We start from the raw sequence: 20,457 nt of genomic DNA, 5'->3' as shown, positions 1-20,457 counted from the left end.
ATTACATTTCTTTACCTTATTTTTATTAACTCTGGTGGAGAACAATTATCCTTCTGGGGGAGGGAAGATGCTGTCACTGGTGCCTGCTGCTTGTTTCACATTGTGGAGCTCAGGCTGTCCATAGCAAAGCTAGTCACACTTTCCCTGCTTTTTGGTTTTACTAAGAAAGTCTGCACCAGGAGAAGTACTTCTGCTTGATGAGAAATACTGGAAGTCTGGAGAGATTGTGCACTACAGGTAGATGTCCAGATGAAACTGCATTCGGAATATGAATCTGTTTGCATCTGGCAGAGCATGCACAAGAGAGAATTCAATAGTTTTCTCTTGGCAACAATCTGCATTTTCTTGTAAATGAGTTAAAGTTTGCAAATATGAATCACATAGCTCAAGTTTTGCTCTCCAGGACAGTTGTATGAGGTCAAACAGAAGGTCCAGGCCAGGCCAATATCATCTCTGACACCAGCCTGGCATAGACTCCCAGGGAAGAGCACAAGAGCAGTAGAAGCATTACAGACCCACTTTCCTAGTATTCTCAAAGTCTCCTGAAGCATAGGTAGTGCCTTCTTGAGGGCTGGTGTTTTGGGTTTTTTTCCAGTAGTTTTTCTGAATGAGTTTGAAGGCATGCAACCATTTAGTATCAACATCTTTTGGCAAGGACCTTCACAGCTGGACTGAGCATTAGACAAAACATCCCTCCTTTCACTTTAAAGCTGCCACCTGGTAAGTTCCTATCTTTTCTCTGGTTCTCAAATTATTAGAAAGAGTGAAGAGCCATTCCTTAGTCCCTTTCATCACTCCTCTCAGGATTTCCATAGATGGCTATAGGCTCTGCTCTCTAGCCCTGATTTTTGCAAAGCAAAAACTTTGTTCCTTTTACTTGCTTGCTGAGCAGAGCTTATTCCAACATTCAGGCTGTCTTTTGTCCCTCTGTACTTCTTCAATTCTACTCTGCCTTTTGGGCTGGGGGAGCTGCACATCCCCTTCAGGATGCACATGCACATTTCACCTCCATGCTGACTCCATGCTTCACTGAGGTGCAATTTTACTCTTTCATAATGAGCTAAGTTATCATGCACTCATAAATCAGTTTAAGAAAGTTATCTCAAGCCTTCTTGAGATTGTTTTATTGAGGAAGAAAACCTTCTTTTAGTGGTTTTGATAGACTTTGATAGAGCAGAGTCAGCCCAAGTAAGGCTGCCACTTTCCACTGCATTTCCTTCAGTGGAAGATCCAGTTTAACCCACTGCTCTGTCTTCCCTTTCACCATAGCTTCTCAGTCCCACATCACCTCCTGCCCTGCCTGGTCGGAGGTTGCTGCCTCTGAGTCATCTGGTTTCTATGGCTCTACTTTTTACAGCATGTACTAAATGATTCTGTGACAAAAACTACCAGCACTGTTTAATTTTTGTTGGGTTTTTTTTTGTTTTTTTTTTTTTTTTGAACAAACCATTACACCAAAATAGTTTAGAGTGCGGTCATTACTTCTCACATAGTAGGAAGATCAACAGTTTTACTAACCAGGCAGCAGGACCAGAGCTGGAGGGGTGGTGGGAGCAAGGACCCCTGAAACTGGATCTGGCCAAAAGACTCAACATGAAACTGCAGCTTCAATCAACATGAGTTGGTGAACCAGGTTAAGTTCACAGTGGAGGTAAACCTCTCCCCACATGCAGCTCAGATCACACATATTCAATTTTCCCCTGCATCACTGAGTAGAGTGAGAGACTTCCCCACTGGGGCAAGAGAGAGGACAATGAGAACCAGAGCCTGCAGCTAGTCTTCTGCCCTCTATGCGCTCATATACCCGGTTACCCCACATTTTTACAGACAAGTAATCTACAGAAATCGATGAAAAATACTTACATGGTAAGAATCAGTTCTATATATCGTCTTCTTTCCTCATTTCCTTCATCAAGTGCCACTTACCTACAACCCATAGATTTCAGTTAAATTTTTCCCCTCCCCTCTACTGTCCACCCAAAAGGCTAATCTACACACAGATCTGGAGCTTCCCTGAGACTCACAGGGACCTGAGATTAGATATTGGCTCCCCAAATCCCACTAAAGGGATGGCCAGACATTAACTTTTAAAAAATAACTAAATAACTCCATTAGGGTAAAATGTTTGGGTTGGTTTTTTTTGTTTGTTTGTTTTGTTTTTTCTTTAAAGCATCCTGCCAGCATTTACCTTATTTGCATCACAGAGCTAAATTGGAAAAGATTTTTCTCATCCTTCAGACAGTTGTAACAACAATTTCCTCATTCCAAATCAAGAAGTCAAAAAGCCAACTTTCCCATTACCTCCCTTCCAGCACAGCTCAGACTGAGGAAATAATTCTTTTAATTTCAAGAGGTATTTATTAAACTTCAGTATTTTCCTACTTCGGTACTTTGTAGTCTGCATTTACTAACCTTCCAAAACAAAGATGATTTGGACTAAAAAGCAAACATCACTGAAACCAGATTCTCCCAACAACGTAAAACCTTTTGCCCCAGTAATTTCTTTGGGGACAGCAAACATTAATTTGTTTCAAGATCCATGTTGAATTGACCATCTTGGGATTTTCTGCTAGATCAGACTTTGTGGAGCATTCCCAACTCTTTCAAAATGTGACTCATAGGAAATATATGATTTAGCCCTCAACAGATGGGCTGTGCAATCACCTCCTCGCTCCGTCACAGCTCCCCAGCAAGTCAGTTCTGCTCACTCACTGGTACCTCTCGCTTCTCATTCAACCCTCTCCAAACAGCTGCACTACAACTGTGTGGCAGATGCCCCATCCCTTGGAGCCTGACTGTGGTGCCACGGTACCCACATCAAACTCAGACACAGCCATAGATCTGAAGCCAGACAATGACACAAAGCCCTACTGTAGACCCACAAAATGATGGAAAAATAGATTTAAAACTGAAGCAAGACAATAAAGCCTTCAATTAAAAACATGCATGCTGCTTTTGGGTCTATCTTGATGCTTCTTACAAAAAAATAAAAAAAAGCCAGGAAGGGGACACCTCCGCAAGGCCACACCATCCATAGTCATGGAGAATGGGAGCAGAGGGAGGCTCAGCTGAGCTCTGGAGACTTGGGAATCAGGGTGCACAAGTTTTTACAAAATTGCAATGTGGGGCTGGAAAGGATCACTTACTGGGACAACCGGTCCACCAAGGTAACCCATGGTCAACTCCAGCCTGCAGAGGCCAGAGGGGCTTTAACAGGGCAGCCATATCACTACCGTAACGCTCGGCTCGAAGCCATGCAACGTGAGCACGAGCTACCTTTTCCACACATCTAGAACTGGATAAAGACCTTTCCCTATGGCCAGTCTGATTCAAAGTTCAGACGCTATTCAACAGCTGCCAGCCAGGCAGGAGCAAGTGCCAAGTGACTCCACTGAGCAGCTGCTGCGTTCTCATGCAGTCTGCAGAGCCACGGATTGGCGAGCGAGCGGGCCAGCATCCCGGGCGGAGCCAGGCTGGGCCGGGGGTCGCACCGACCCCTCGCAGGACCCTGCTTCCCGGGTGCTGGGAGCCGAGCAGAACACACGAGCACACACTGCTCTCTGCTGGTTAGTGCACTGCCATGCAGCCCCGGCTGAAAACGTCCTGTTGCATATAGATGATGGGCTAGAAATGATTTCCCCCCCCCCGCCCCTCTTTTTAGATTTGACACCACACCTACAAACAGTCTCCACAACAGAAATAACTTTTGGGTTTTAAGTTTGCTTTCATAAGCTTGTCCCCTAACTAATTGCTTTACATACGTTTTACACACATACACAAATGCCAGTTGAATACCTCTTTTTCAACATTTCCACGTTACAGATGTGGCTTTGTGGAACTGCACACGTCTGCATTCTCTTCCCTGTCTGAAAACATCCTTGTGTTTTGAGGGCATCTAAAGCGAATGCACCTCTTTTGCATTTCTACTTTTCTCTTTCCAAGAGTTTTCCTTTCACTCCTGTTTAGCTGGATCCAAAGCAGAAATTTTTTTTTTCCTCAAAGTAAAAAACCCCAAACAGCAGACATTTCAACCACCTGCTCAGCACACAGCATCCAACCACCCACTGTGGCAGCTCCAACAGATGATGCACAGGGGGACGAGCACCACAGCTTTGCAGCTCAGCCTCCCTCCCGCTGCCAGCCTCTCCACATACTAGGGCCAGTGACAGCTGTTTTCTGCTGGTTTGTGACTAGACCATGACCCTAGAGCAGCTGGAGTGCAGGAAGGGGGTCTTTTTCACCAGCGTCTATTACAGACTCTAATCCCACAGTCCTTTTTTATAAATTCCACATCAATTACTTCCCGTATTTTCTGAGCCCACTCCAAAACAGGGCTATTGCACTAGATCCTAAAGTCTAAGAAAAGGCTTCCTGGAGGTCAAATCCTTCCAGTTCAATCTCCTAAAGGCTTAGGATCATAGAAGAGTGGTGGTACAGGATCACAGAAGAGTGGTGGTACTTCCCTTCCCACCAACTGCCACCCTCCCCCAACTCCATATAAAAGGCTAAGATCTCATTTTCCAACTCCAAAACCGTTAAAAACAGAAAATCACATTTTATTTGCCATAAAGTGATGATTTGTCACAAAAACACCAGTGTAAAACATACACCAAGGTATGCAGCTTGGGCAACAAGCCACTATCCACACTCCTTCATGTCCAGAAAGAGTGACAAAGCCCTGAGAGGAAGTGACAGCTAGAAATCCTGCTGTGCTGTTCCCAAGGAACCATTATCACAGTAAGAGAGACATTCCTCAGCACACAAAATGTGTTTTCATTCGTTCAATCCATAGGTCTTTTTTCCTTTATCAGGAATTCACTTGTATGACGAGCAGTCAGGTTCTCTTAACCTAACCCACTAGTGCCTATGTAGAAGCATAAGTCTGTGTTCCCAAAAGCCTTACAAACTTCCTAATTTTCCAATAATATCACGATTTCAGCAAATTTTGGCAGTTCAAGCCTTTGCTTGGGATAAAGTTCTGCTTCTTTGGGCTCTACCACAACACTGAAAACATTGTTTGAATCCTTAAAAAAGTACTTTGGGTCTCCTTTGGAAGGGAAAACCCAAGCCTGAGTGAAACATGCAGAGAACTATTTGATTGGGAGAGCCTTGGTGAGTGTAGGGAGGGCAGACACACCAGAAATCAATGGTTCCTACATTGTTCTGCAGATCATAATGACAGAGTGTGGAAACACAGAATTTCTGAATTCTAGACAGATGAATGCTGAGCATGGGGCATGACACAAAAGGTGGCTCTTTGGGGATCCCAAGAGGAATAATGAGAACTAGAAAGAAGCCTGCTTTTCACCATGTTAAAGCCTTATTTCCTGTGATGGCAATTTTTTGCCACTCAATACTTAGATGCACAGACAAAACTCACACACTGTAGTCAACATCAAATCCTGAGCAGCCTCACAGCACTGAGCAAGGCTTAAACAGAGAAAAACTATTCATGTTCCCTGAGCTACAGTTCCAGGCAGCAGCACACCCATTCTCCTCTCTGCTGACTGCACAGGACTGTGGATGGCAAAGCACAGCAGAAGATACTAACTACCTGTAGCACATCGGGGCATGCAAGCACAGCACCTTTTGGCTCAAATTTCCTGCAGCTGGGGAGCACCAGAATGTGTCTTTGTTCTCTTCCACACCTGTATCTACAGTCCAGCTGGATACTGGTTGGATGGGATTAAGCATGCCCAGTCCATCACTCTGGGCATTTTCCTGCCCTCTCAACCTAAACCTCTGGGAAGATCTCAGTGTCTAATTTACCTGTTCCTCCCCAAACATACAGCACTAAAAATAAATAATGTGGCTCACTTTTGTTTGGGGCTCGGTTTTGAAGGGCAGAGGGTTGATTTGCTTTTTGTTGTTGTTGTTTTGCATTGTTGCTTTCTAATAGTTAAAGAAAAAAAACACATTTATGTTAAAAATTTGTCATCCAAATGGCCATCTCATTGTTGCGTGTATACAAAGCCAGACACAGTAGGAATCTCATGTTCCTTTTCCTTTTTGGGATCTACAACATGGCTGTATCTTTCTCCTCGGTGACATTCCAGGGAGGGACCCCAGTTTGCAGCGGGCCTGCAGCAGTTTAAAATGCGCTGGAAAGCAAAAACAGGAGGCATTTCATGTCTTATCTTAGTCCAGGCTACTGTTAAAATTCAATAAAGCTGTTAACTCTACATATGCTCTGCAACTTGAATGGCAAAGAAATGGCCAAAGTTTTAAAGAATCATTCCAAATGTCTCTGGGTTCAGCGGATTCTGGACACTAAAGTCAAACAAGCAGGGAAAGCTGTGACCAATAGGACTCTTTGGAAAAGCTTGGCAAGAAGAGCATACCTCAGTTCTTGCACTTGCTCATTTCTGTGAGGAATGGGAGTGAGAACTCCAGAAAATGATACAGAAATAGAACATGATAGAAATTGTTCGGAGAATTTAAAGCAGCTGGAATAACTACAGAGAACATGAAAATCACTCTTGAATGTGTGGGTGCACTCCCAGAGAACTAGACATTATCTTCTCATCAGAATACAGTAGGGAAAATTCGTCTCTGATGCAACTACCAGAGGTGTGTTTTGGTCTAAAAATCCTATTAATGAACACCTCAAGTCACTGAACATGTTTTGGAGAAGAAAGCACAGGCACTCCTGATAATTCCAAGAAAAGAAAACTTTGAGGCTGACACCTTTTTTGTGCCCTTACCTGACACAGGTTTCCTTCAGCTTTAACTATTTTTAGAATAGCAACAATGGGAATCCAGATGACACAAAAGATGATCATGCACCAGCCAACAGCAGTTCCCCAGGCTGGATATAACACTGAGCCATAAGTGGGAGGTGAAAACGTGACCAAAGACCAGACCAAAATTGCCTATAAAAAATGGCAAAAAGATTAAGAAAGAAAAGCAGTTGCCCAGCTAACTTGCACTGTATTTCCAAGCTGGTTTAAAAAAATGGGCTATATACAAATTCTGCACAGTTCCCTCTTGCTTTCTAAGTGTGAGAATGGTTGTGCAGGATTTGTCGTTCAGTCACGGCCCAGTGGTAAGACTGAAGGACAGGACTGAAAGATGACACTGATATACTTCCTAACACTTTAAGTACATCTGTATTCAAGCAGAACTTGATCTCTGGGTTCTGTTGAAATCTTGTGTTGGAGAATATATATGTCGCAGGATGAGCCCAGTACCTTTCTCTGTATGTTTTATGTGTTCCCATATTCCTTTATTTACAGGAATATGAGAAAGAATCCAAGATTAACTGTTGGCAAATTTTGCTGCAAAAATTAGGTATTTTAGGAGCAGCATTTTCTAAACTGCAGTCTGGACAGATTAAAGGTAATGTGCTGGCCAGACAGACTTGACACTGCTCCTGAATTTGGGCTGTTAAGGAATTCTCTCATAGCAACATAACCCAACCATCTACACTCACATGAAAAACTGAGACACATGTAACAGGACATAAAAAGTCTCAGTGAGATGGGGGAACAGCTGGACATCCAAAGAGCAAACCCAAGCCAGGGATCTATCCTGAAAATGGGGTTTCTCTCAAAGGGGAAATACCTATATTTTCAAAATGTTTTCTCAGTCTGAAATAAAGCTAATCCAGCTGCTAAGACAGACAATTCAAGATCAGGCTTGATGGGGCTCTGGACAACCTGATCCAGCTAAAGATGTCCCTGCTCTCTGCAGGGGGGTTGGACTAGATGACCTTTGGGGGTCCCTGCCAGCCCAACGCATTCTATGATTCTATAACAATCTGGTTGCTCTGTGTTACTCCTCAGAGCGTAGACTCAGCTTACTAGCAACTGAGCTGAAGGTCCAGTCTCTCCTGGAGAAGACCCACGGAGAAGCGTTATGTATTGGAAAGCACAGAGAGCACATAGTTTGCTTCACTGGCACAGCCATACCCTGTCTTTATACATGGGGCCTGGGCATTCAGCCCTGAACATGCATGTGGAAACCTCTTCAATAGCCAATTAATAAGTTCTGTCACGCTAACACAATCCAGTCATCTACACTCACCATTAACAGCACAGGAGTAACAAAAAACCAGCACATTCTCCACCACAGCCAGAAGAAACAGCTCTTCTTTCCAATCATCATTTCAATATCTTCAATGAACCTGTTTCCTCCTATTGAAAGACAATCATAGGGTGCACTATAAAGCAGGTGCCTCCCTTGCAGGTGTGGTTACTCAAAAGGGATAGAAGAAAGCAATGATCAAGCTCAGTTTCTCCAGTTCAGTTGTAGCTGTTAAAGCTTTTCAGCCAGTTCAGTTGCGAATGCCTTATTGTGGTAATTAATGTTTAATATACACTGTCCCTGGGATTGCACAGTCAGGTCATGAATTTTTCAATGCAAAAAATTACCGTAAATGTAGATGATGCCTATTATCTCCAGGACAGCTGCAATAAGGATTCCCCATCCAGCACAAAAGTGATCTATTAGGTTAACCCAGTAAATTCCTGCCTGTAGAACAAAAAATAAAGAGGTAAAAATGTACCCAGTCCAACGTCTTTATGTAAACAAAATAAGTTGCATTGTTCAAGACAGTTTAACTAATCACCAGCCTGATTTCTTTTAATTCCCATTTCTCTAAGTTAAGTACACATTTGTGAACGTTATTTCATTTAAATACCTCTGTCAAGTTGAAAAACATATCTGACAAGATACTGTAGATCTGTGTACTAGTAACAAGATATATGTATATGCAGGATAAATATAAACAGCTGAGAGCAAGATTTAAATTTGGAACTTACAGTACTAAAGCCGATACTGAAGTTTTAATACTAAGCTACAGCAACAGCTATACCAGTTATCAGTTCTGGTAGGCTTGTATGCTCCTACACGCACAAGTTTTCCATGTGGGTGAAACATAGCTTTAAACATCTCCATGCAATAGCAGGATCAGACAGCAGGAAACAAGCTTTAAGGCATTTCACACTCTTGCATACTATGTCCTTCGCAAGCTTCTCTGCCATCATGTTTCACAACTTATGTGCTTTGCTTGACCATACAACTGTCTATTCACCACAATTACCCTCCCCACAATCTCAGTCTAATTGCATACATAAATGTGCACTTCTAAATGGAACCTTTATATCCTTAAAAGCAATTGCCTCAAGCAATTGTACACAGTGTACTGAAAATTCCTTCTATGTCTGTGTATATCTATATATGTGGACATATTTATTTATTTGTTTGTTTATTTTCAGGAGAAGTAACCATACACGCACAGATGCTTTTCAACCAATAGATTTTTATGACGTGAATATGCCATTTCTCAAATCCTGTCCTGTTTAGTAGTCACTTCTGAACAAAAAGATGCCATTGGCATCTATTAACCACAGCGCTGCAGACACACTGCATGTGTATGATGGAGATTACATGAATAACATCCTGAAATAAGAAGCAATACATCAGGTTGATAGTTCACAGGCTCTGTACAGGCCTTCTGTTTAAAAGCATATCTCAGTTCAATAATCACAGAAAAAGTTTGGTTCTTCAAAGCTTCCCTCTGGGAATTTCCTATTTGCATGTCCAGGCACACTGGCAGAAGTCAAGAGTCTCTCAGGCTGATCCATGCAAATAGTAACAGTTAGAAAGGATATTTTGACTTGAGTTTATCACTTGTAGCATAACTAAACCCACAGCCAAAAAATAATTTAATGTCTTACCTGAGTAACACAGATAAGGCCAAGAAAGAAGAGCAATATGCACACACCCAGGGTGACAGGGATTCTTAACTTTTTCATCACTTCAGGATATATATCTTGTATGGTGGTTGTAAGTGTTTCTGCAAAGGAAGAAGGGTGGGTTTGCAGCAGCACAATTAAGAAAGATAATGTTCATTTGAAAAGCCATGGGTTACTTAAAACCCCACTCACCTATGGTGGCAAACTGAGAGTCAAGGCCCAAGAGCAGGAGCATGAAGAAAAACAAGAAGGACCACAAAGGAGAAACTGGTAACCTGGAGAGAGCCTCTGGGTAGGCTACAAATGCCAGATCAAATCCTGGAGAGTATTGGAAGGAAGGAGGTTATCATGATGCCTTTGTCAAAGCAAGTCCCGATACCAATAGCATGATGATCAGCCTACCTGAGTCCACGACCTCTGAGACTGGTCTCTCAGACACGAATGCCATATGTCCCAAGATGGAGAATATCGCAAACCCAGCAAATATGCTGGTGGCACAGTTGGTTACACAAACTAAAATAGCATCTGAGTAGCAGTTGTTGTGGAACTTATTGTATGAAGACAAAGCAACAAGCCCCCCCCATGCCACAGACAGGGAGTAGAATATCTGGGTGGCTGCATCTTTCCAAACCTACCAGAAATAAAAACATGGGAATTAATGTATTATTTACAGTTCGTATCATAAACATTTACGTCTGCCTTCTGTGGAAGCTTCAGGGGTTTCCTACATTTAGCCTGAATAGATAATTCTCTTTCATATGAATTTTAGAGTTGGTGATAGAGCACACTGGTGACCTTGCAGTCTCAAGCACAAACAATATCTTCTATGACCTCTGAAGGTCACATCCTGAGTATGTTGCCAAATACTTAAATCTTACTGGGCTAACCCTGAAGAAGAGATTCAATTAATTCATATATGTGGGTTGTCAAGATATGAATCTTGCCACAGTGCCAACGAATAAGGAAAACCAGGACAGTGTTGCAGAAGTGAGAACTTCCATGTGCTCTCCCACTTGCATTTCTCACACTGTGATCCAGACAAGCCACTTCTGCCTCTGCTGCAGCCCCTCAGTGCCAAATGCTGACATAATAAATTTCATACTGAGATACATTGCTTTCAAACTCAGGGGTCCCTTCAACCTTCTGATAAAGTCCCTTGAAACAATCAGTAACCAGAGAAAGTGGGAGACTCAGGCAAGGAGAGCAATGCTTGATCCCACTGCAAGAACTTTCTCAGCAAGCCTTGCTAAGACGAAACTCTAGCATGACGCCTGAAAGCTGCTCAGATGCAACACCACAGTTGTCGTCACTGTCTGGTTTGGCAGGGAGGAGGCAGAGGGTTGCTATGTTTTAGGTTTAGAGTAGCTAGAATAGCTGCTTGGGCCTCTGATAGAGCTGGGAATTGCTGAAAGAAAGGGAGCCCAGCCACAGATACATAATGCGGGGCAGGTCATGAAGAAGCACCTGCCTGGATAAAAAAAGTTGCTCGGTAAGTGACAATCCCATTGAACCACTGAAGCATGTCACGCTTGCAGGGCTGACACTACCTCTCACCTCTGCCTCCATCAGCTTGGTGATGTTGGACTGTCTCCCAATGTAGTATTCGATGCCATTCAGAGCACCTTCAAGGGTGGCACCTCGCACCAGCAAGATGAGCAGGATGACGTACGGGAAGAGCGCAGTAAAGTAGACAACCTGCAGAAAGAAGGGCAGGGACATGCACTAGAAGCAAGCGGATGCACAGACCTCCGTGCTGGAAGAATGGCCAAGTTTTAGGCTAAGGTCTCCTGTTACACATGAAAATCAGGCCACCGGGGAACTGAATGCACGCCAAGCACTAAACCATCTGGCTTAGCCGGTTCTGGAGCTGCATTCCAGTAGAAGCAGAAGGCCCAAGCCATATATGCACTTTTTAGATAGCACTTGACCAGTCTCAGAAATGTGTTTTCTAACATGATTTACTGCTATAGTGAGGCCTGGACTCAACTAACCCAAATGCCTCTTGCTAGGCAATGCTTCTAGCAAATACAGACTAAAAGCCAGTCAAAATTAAGTGACCAGGATGAAATTATCTCTTGCTGAGACTGGGGCGGGGAGGAGTGGAGGAAAGGAGAAATAAGTGCCATGTTTGAAGCTTTCCTTAGTGGAAACAAGGACTTTCAGGTTCTCTTGGACACAGATTTTTTTTGTTGTTGTTGTTTGTCTTACACAATTTCTAGTGTGACAGGATCCAGGCCAGAAGCAGGGCTAAGTAGTGCTATTATCATGCAGGCTAGATTCAACAATACTCCTGTTTCTCAAGTCTTAGTTTCAGTGTTATGCAGACGGATAATTGACCCGGTACCGCTGATTACACCAAGCCATAGCATTGCACCATCATATAGTGAGTCTGCTGTTTCTGAAGACCTCTATCATATGTGCCTGGAATAGTCAATTCTCTCTTAGAGTCAATGCTCTTCGTCTTTACCTTGTTCCTGCCCAGCTAGATTCTTCTGAGTCTTACCTTACTCCTCAAAGAGGCTTACCTTTGTGCCAGAAGAGAAGCGACAACAGGAAGAGCTGATTACCAGGAACCCAAAGAATGTGAGTTTAAGAGGAGCCACGCAGCAGAACAACCGTGGCTGGGAAAACACAGATACTCCACCCCGAAGTGCTGAGATGGAGGGCCAAAAGCTCCAAATAGAAAGCAGAATAGGAGGAGACATCAGGCTGAGGAAAGGAAGACAGGCAGTGAGGAACCATGGAAAGGCACAATGACAGAAGGAATTGAAAGGAGAAAAAAAAAAAATCAGTGCATAAAAGGTGAGAGAAAGAATGAAGGCAACAGAGACCGAAGAAGTAAGCAATGAAGATACAACATGGAGGTAAGAAAGGAGTATGGGGAGGAAGGAAGTGAACCAGGAAAAGGGCCTCAGGCAGAGAAGAATGAAATTCTTCTGCCTGCCTGAATTCTAGGGAGGAGATGACCTAGCCCAAGGAAAACTCCAGGCAGCTGTGCTCCAGCACCTGAAAATTGGAGCTGAGCAGAGCCAGAGTCTGAAAACAAGCACCTATGGACCCGGTCCCTAAAAGCAGCTTGAAATCTTGAGTCCAAACAACATTTCACAATCTGGCAGGAACCTGCACACGCACATCTGTTCGCTGGACTTGACCTGTACTGTCCAAACATCTCAACTAGTCTGGAGGTACACAAATAAATACCGGGTGTTCCCAGGGTGTGTGCGCACACATGCAGTCACATGCACATGTCCATCATAACAGGCTGAGTGACTCCCAAAACTCAGCTGGAATCACCCGCACAACAGCAAGATCCCCAAATAGATGGCAGCCCTAGTGGAGCTAAGATACCTGTGTGTTAAGAAATTGCTGTGTAATCAGCACCTTACTGGTATTTTATATAACAATTAGGAAGCCAAGCAGCAGAAAGTCTACTGTTACATCCAACAGAGGGTAGTGGGTTCAGATTGCATCCTGCCCTATGCTAGCCTTCCCCAAGTCCAACTCACATTGGAAGGGCAGGATCAGGCCAAAAGTCTGCTACTTGCTCTTCCTCACTTACCTTTCCAGAAGATTTTATTCCTTTAAACAATGCAGCTCCAACAATCATCCAGGACAGGAGGAGGCACAGAGCCAGGTACCACACAATGTTACCAGTCTCATCCAACCCACTCGAACGCTGAAGAGCCACTTTACTAGAAGCACAAAATGCTGCAATGAGAAGATGGTGAAAGCAGCACACCCTCCTCCTCTTCAGCCTTGAAGGAAAGTAAGCTGGTTTCTGCAGATATTACAAGATGCTGCAGCAGTGTCCGTGAGTGTACAGTTAGAACCACATGATTGGCATTGAAAAACTGAATATGTATCTGCATTTTTCCCCTCTTTTTAAAGTCTACCAGCCCTCAGCTCTCCGTACATCTCCCACCAGCCCTACCTCAGCTCTTTTGTGTTAACCATGAAATTCTGATGGCACAACAAGAGCCCATAAGAAGAATCAGTTCCCAGGAACCCAGGGAACATAAGGCAAATTGAAACTATGTGGCTAAAGAAGTGGCAACTTCACAACAGGCCCAGGTTGAGAATAAGGTGAATATATTTTGCACAGTAATTCCTGAAAAAGAGTATATGCTATACATAAAGATGCTAAGTAGTCCCTACCACGACTCCAGAGAAAACAACTTCTTTAGGCTGGAGTATTTTTCAGTTTGCTACAGGGTGACTTGTTTGTTTCTCTCTTTATTTTTAATTTTTTTTAAAGGCCCAGATGCATCAATTAAATTTTAAGTCCCCTCTGCAGAGATTTGCATGCCCACACCCCTTGACTAGATTGTTTCTGGGCAGCAAGATCAGACAAAAATAGAAGGCACATTTAAAATCACAATGCATAATACATGAATTTTTAGCAATTTCTTTAGAATATTTACTTACTTCCAGTATTGCTCGCTGGGAAATTGCACTGGTTTGTAGGTCATGGTGCCATTTATACACGTGAGATTGTTGCTTGTGATGAATGAGTAGTTTGCGTGAATGATTTCTCCGTCTAAGGTTGCATTGCAGTTGCTTACTGAAAGCAAGCAAGCAAGAAAAAAGGATCATTAACATAGTGATTACTATTATAAAAATCAACTACTATAGAAAACGTGTTTTCTAAACAGTTACACAGCTTCAGTTTGCCTACCGACAATATTTAGAAACAAACCTAAACTACCACTTGCAGCTGTCACTGTTACTTTGACTATAAATCAAAACACCAAGAACTGGGTGTGCTCAGCTCCACCTTTCACTTCTCATCAAGAATACTTTCAAAAATCAGAACTGAGGATAGTTAAGGTTGCAGCCTTGCTTACGCTCTGAAAACCTGTGTCCCAAACCAAGGTTGCACACAGATCATCTTCTAGCAACTTCATGTTATTATGGTAGAGGGCTTACCAGAGCTCTTTCAACGTTTCCTTAGTGGGGGTGGGTGGGTGCTGTTTGGTTTTTTTGGGGTTGTGGGTTTTTTGCCAGAACATACAGTAAAGAACACTATATCAGCATTTACTGGAAAGCCTTGTTGAAGCTTATTTCAGGACAGCTTCAGTTCAGTTTTGAATTCCTCCAGCACTTAAAAATTTTGAGCTAAAATGTTTTTGTTTAGCCTATCTGCAAGCATAAACTTTTTGCAAAATAAAGCATTTCAACTTCGTTTTATGAAACCTATGAACCTTAGAAGAGACTTTCAGATATCTGGTTCTGGGTGTTACAATTACATTAACACTTGGCAACACATTTCCAGCTACTAACTACTAATTACCTCACCGACTTCACCTTTGCCTTAAACTGGTCTGATATGGAAACTGGCAATATAACAAGTGTTTGGCTATACATCTGCTGCCAAATATTAAGAACAATAGCATGGAGATATGTTCTAAAGAGTTGCTACAGAAATACTGTTGTTTCATTCTATATTTGCTTTGCCATGAAGCCTGATGAAATGGGAATGCAGTATTCCTGAGGACTGTATGTACTATAAGAAACCTTAGATTTTAAAGGAGAAAAAAAGGATCCAACAAGGAGGGTTCAGCCCAGCTTTCTGTGGATTTCCCAGGCACCCAGAAGTGGTGGCAGGGAAGCAGACCAGCATCACTCCTGTGTGTTGAGAGACAAAACTCCAGGAAGGACTTCTCAAGACACAGGCAGTTGTGTTGCTCCTGTAATTTCTCCCAGAAACAGTACAAAGTACAATTATCCAAAACAGTATTATTAAGCCCTATCTCTTAAGTACAGTACCTAACCGTGTTTTGCTGCAGAACTCATCTGCCCAGGAAAAGCAATCTGACCACGGCAGCACTTTCTGAAATGAGGCAAATAAGTAGTAGAGTGCATAAGCAATGATAACGTTGTAGTAGATCGCCACAAATGTTGAGATGACAACCATCGTGATGCCCACTCCTAGGAAAGAGAAAGACACAATATCTTAACTATCCCAAACCTGGGTTAAAAAAAAAAACCAAAAAAAAACAAACAAAAAAAACCCCGACACACACACCAAAAACCAGAATGGCCTTCACTTGAATTTTAAAATGCTACTTAAGAAGAAGTTGAGGTTGTTGGTTTTTTTGGTTTTTGGGTTTTTTTTTCAAATAATTTTTAACAGCAACCAAACAAGGAAAGGGTAAAGCCATGAAATGAAGGATATGATCCAAACTGACCATCTCAAATGTGTTTTTGACACAGAGTTTGAATCAAACCCACAGAAAAATTGCATCAGTTACTAAAGCCAAGTCTAATATTTTGTTCTCTCCCAGTTCACTGGAAAGCTTTCATTGCCTAGTAAAATAAAAGAAACTATATCAGGACCAAGCTACTTTAAAAGATCCCATTGTAATTAATAGTTTTGCCAATAAATGAGAAACAAAACACAAGAGTAAATCTGTCCCAATAATACTGTTCTCCTGCTTTGTTAAGATAAACTTTGTTCTGCGAGTTTGGGAAAGTCTGATAAACTGTCCTAATCATCTTAGAGACTATATTTAAGTTTATATCTTCATAGACACATAAAAAATTTGCTGTGTATGTAGACTTTAAAGGAAAAGTTAAATACACTGCTCCCATGAAAGGTTCATTGTGCTGCAGAACAGAGATTGGCAAAAAGAGCGAACATTCAGGCAACCAGCCAGATTGTAAACCCTTTTGTTTCTGTAGAAGGTGGCAAGTAAGATTCTTATTGCATTAGAAAGAAACTTCCTTGTGCCTACATTAATTCCTCTGGTAGATAAAGAGGACAAACAAGACCAATTGCATAGTCATCTACACCCATCCGTACAGGACCTAAATGGGTAGGAGTGAGTAAAGCACATGGTTAGTTGTTTCCAAACACATAAACCTCCCTAAAAAAGTCAAACCCTCACAGAGAAAGGCAAACTACCACTGTTTCTCTTATCACAAGAGGCACCTCACTTTACGAAGCTGGAGCCTAGCCTATTTTATCACACCAGCAGAAGACTCCCAAGGTAGTGTGTTGGATGAATACGTGCATGGCATCGCATAAAGTAATCAGGCCCATGTACCTGCGCCAATGCTGGCAGCCAAATACAGAATTAGCCCACACAACATGGAACTGCCTTGCAAGCTACTTGGAATGTAACATGTAAAGAAACAGCAATAAAGTTAACTTCCAGAAATTTTCAGTCTGTTGCACACAACGCCAGGTGTTTAACTGACATTTTCTTGCACACAGCAAACAGGGTGATTTCCTTCTGCCTGCACAGGTGCAGTTAGGGTGGTATGCTGTGTAACATCAGGAGAATCATTGATAAAACTTCTCATAATTTACAACCTTTTGGGGGAAATCTTTAATCCACATCTGTTTATTAACTGAATAATAAGGAAGATCTACCTCAGAACATAATACCTACCCTGTAACCTTGGGAATACTCTCTACACAGAAACCAGCTTCTCAGAATTAGTAACTTCGTGAAGATATCATTAATTCACATCTCTATTACTAGAATAAAAGGGGTCTAAGGAAACATAACAATACCAACCTTGAAACAATGGTAATATTCTCCAGATGGAAATTGGCCCTAGACTGGCAAATTGACCAAGGGAACATTCCATGAAAAATAAGGGTAAGCCAGCTAATGCCAACATCAGGGTGTATGGGATTAGAAAAGCACCTGAAGGGAGAGAGGTGAAAAAACCCCACAAACACATAAAGAAAACAATGAATCGTTCAGTATTCAACACAGTTCTACCGCATTTTTACTCCCCTTTTACCCCCTGCCCCAAATATCCCACTGTGGGTTTTTTTTTGATTTTTGCAGAATATAGAGATTTGTTTGTAAATCCTGTTTTGAAGGCTAAATAGAACCTGCAATGCAGAGACACAGATTACCAGGAGAACTGTTGATTTACATGTGATGACTTCTCCCATAGAATTAAACGGATTTTACAAAAACTGTCAAAGACATACTGCTCTCATACAAGTAGGAATACTGCTCAGCTGCAGGCACCATCAGCTTCATCTGCTTTTTATTTCATCTTCAAGCTTTTAATGTAAAAAGGAACAGAACCATTCCTTCATGTACTTGGCTGTGATTTGCAACGGCCTTGTTCAAGTAACTACTGAACATCAGAGCATGAAAATTATTTTCTATGGTTGGCTGATTCCTGTGTCAAACAGCATCTCAGTGTGGCTCTTGTTCAAGGCCATTTTAAAGTGCACATTAACCTGATATCAATGACAGCCCTGTTCTGCAAAGGGGACTGGCACATCTTTGTGTATGCGCAGAAGATGGGGAAAGTGAGCGCACAGGTTTCCTAAACATAACCCTACATCCCTGCAGAAATCTGTCCTCCTCACTCTCAGTAAACTTAAAGGAATCAAGGATCCAGTTCTGCAAGGAGCTGCAAATACCTGATGTAATTTAAGGAAGTAAATAGTCCCACAGAATTAACTGGATTACTCCTCTGTTTCATAACAAGGATGTAACAGTTGTCTGTTTCAATCATGGGCAAGGGGCACAGAGCAGGATACAAGCAGAAGCAAAAATATGCTTTAAATGAAAAGCTTTCTGGTGCAGCACATAAGAAAAAAGGTCTACTAGAAGGGCCAATGTCACAACTCATTTTGTTTTCATAACTTTCTTCGTTAACTATAAGTAATACAAGCCAGCCAAGCTCACTTCAGTAAAACTTCTGTACCAAGAATGCCATCTTGTGTACCACGTGCAGCTGTATGGGCTTGTTGCATTTGTAGTCCAGAATCTGACTTCCAACGACTGTCAGGCAGAGCAAGTAAGTACATACAAGTAAGTCCTCTGCAGTTACTTGGCATTTACACTCTCTTTAATGACCGGCGGTTGCCTGGCAAGCTGACAAAGCTCTGGAAGAGCAGCCAAGGGAAGCAAGTGCCTCCATTTGGCTCTGCCACTAGTTCATTGTGTAAGCAGGTAGAGGCTCTCTCTGCCTACTTCCCAAGTATCTGGTGGGGACAATTATTGAGCTTGGATAATTATTCCAGCTTAGCTTGTTTGCCTGGCAAAACAAAGGTGCAGAGGGGATTCAATTTCTCTCTCTAAATGTATCGAGGAGGCAAGCACTGGTGGGGGAAGAACAGCTATTTAGGTAAGTAGAGGATATTGGCACATTGACATAAAGATGCATGTCAGTCATATGTAGATCAGAAGGGTTTTGGAATTCTCAGGCGGAAGTTTGCCATTAAAACTCAATAGTATTTCCCTCCTCATCTGGTACCCAAAAAGCATAGAGATGCCTCTTACTCCTCTTCCCATTCCCATCAGTGGGCACTATGCCACTTCCCACGGTGATGCTCACATCCAGTTTTGATAAAGAGTGCGCAGCCTCAGGGCTGGCCCTTGGAACTGGCCCTCCTCTCTCCTGGGGATAGCAAGGTGTGCCCACCCGACAGTGCCATTCAATACAGGTACCTCCGCCATTCTGGTAGGTGAGGTAGGGAAACCGCCAGACGTTGCCCAGGCCCACAGCATAGCCCACCATGGAGAGCAGGTAGTCGCCTTTGTTTGACCAGTTGCCACGCTCCAAGTTCTCATCACTCTCACTGGCGTGGGCATCTTTTTCATTTGACAAAGTGAAGTCCTTGGAAGAGAAGTAGAGGGAAGGCTCAGGATCGCCCCATAGGCAAGCAGGGCAGTCATATCCTCATTTCTCTGTCCAGAGCAGCACCTTTGCATCGCTGGGCAGGGCAGCTAGACAGGGTGGGCAGAGCCAGGTGGGCTGCCAGTCCAGCTTATCCCTGGCAGCTCAGCATGGACCTGTGAGAGCGGGTCCCACCAGAGAGCCCAAACAACCTTTGCGGCCAGTTTTGCCCTGCTCTTACCTTAGCCCCCTGTGCTGTCAGCTCCTAGGGGCAGCACCTCCAGAGGACTTCCCTACTCCACCCCTGCACACACCCAGATGCCCCCATACCTGTTCAGGTGTTCACCCCAGCACATATCTGTATGCCCATTTTAAAAGCACCTGCCCAGGTGCCTTTCACACATGCCCCCCATACCTGCCCAGGTGCTCATCCCTCTTTATCTACCCCAGTGCCCCCATGTTCCCACGCCTGTCTGGATCTCAGCTACCCAGACAATTCCATACCTGCCCAGGTGCACCAATACCTCACCCGCCCAGTGTGCCCATAGCTGCCCGAGTGTCCCTATGCCTACCTGGGCACTTCCATACCCTGCCTGCTCAGACGCACCCACGCCTGCCTGTGTTCTCCCACACCTGCCCAGGTGCCCCCTACCTGCCCAGGTGCCCCCTACCTGCCCAGGTGCCCCCTACCTGCCCGGGTGCCCCCAGCCAGCCACCACCCCCCACACCCCCCCCCCCCCTCCGGCCGCCTCACCTTCTTCTTCCCGCAGGAGAGGAAGCCCGGCAGGCTGAGCATCCCCATCGCCGCCGCTGCCGGAGCCGCCGCGCTCTGCCCGCGCCGGCCGGCGCCCGGCCCTTTATCGGAGCCGGCTCCCGCCCGCCCCCCGCCGGGAACCGCGGCCCCTGGGCTGCCCCACGGCCCGGGCGGGGCCGCCGGCGATGCGGCGCCTCCCGCCCCCGGGGCACCCGCTGGCCGCCCGCCCCAGCCCCGTGCCCGCTTCCCCGCCCCAGCCCCGTGCCTGCTTCCCCGCCGCACCCTCGCCCGCTGACCCTCCTCCAGCCCCGCGCCCACTTCCTCGGCAACACCCACCTAACCGTGCCCGGCCTCCTGCCCACTTCCCCTCCTAAACACCCCTCTGACCTCCACACGCCCTCCCCTCCT

General features: G+C 44.1%; 1 protein-coding gene across 1 annotated transcript; it reads right to left on the bottom strand.

Annotated features, from left to right (window-relative positions):
- Positions 1-5,951: 5,951 nt before the first annotated feature.
- On the bottom strand, positions 5,952-20,097 carry SLC6A14 (solute carrier family 6 member 14). Its single transcript, XM_086470627.1, has 14 exons — positions 20,050-20,097; positions 19,127-19,295; positions 17,222-17,353; positions 15,465-15,626; positions 14,124-14,259; positions 13,258-13,390; positions 11,253-11,393; positions 10,101-10,329; positions 9,891-10,016; positions 9,681-9,799; positions 8,373-8,472; positions 8,026-8,135; positions 6,705-6,872; positions 5,952-6,101 (listed from the first exon to the last, which is right to left on the bottom strand). Exons 1-14 carry the CDS (start codon positions 20,095-20,097, stop codon positions 5,952-5,954), a joined length of 1,923 nt encoding a protein of 640 aa, XP_086326753.1.
- Positions 20,098-20,457: the final 360 nt, after the last annotated feature.

The sequence above is a fragment of the Leptosomus discolor genome, chromosome 9 (assembly GCF_034619465.1).
Source record: "Leptosomus discolor isolate bLepDis1 chromosome 9, bLepDis1.hap2, whole genome shotgun sequence".
NCBI lineage: Eukaryota > Metazoa > Chordata > Aves > Leptosomiformes > Leptosomidae > Leptosomus > Leptosomus discolor.
This window is presented reverse-complemented; position numbering and strand designations above follow the sequence as displayed.

Excerpts from the sequence above, each read along its gene's own strand:
- SLC6A14 (XM_086470627.1), bottom strand. The coding sequence starts at position 20,097 with ATGGGGATGCTCAGCCTGCCGGGCTTCCTCTCCTGCGGGAAGAAGAAG. Across the intron at positions 10,330-11,252 it reads CCAAGCTGATGGAGGCAGAG|GTTTGGAAAGATGCAGCCAC; the intron begins GTGAGAGGTAGT and ends TATTTCTGGTAG. Across the intron at positions 8,136-8,372 it reads AGGCATCATCTACATTTACG|GAGGAAACAGGTTCATTGAA; the intron begins GTAATTTTTTGC and ends GTCTTTCAATAG.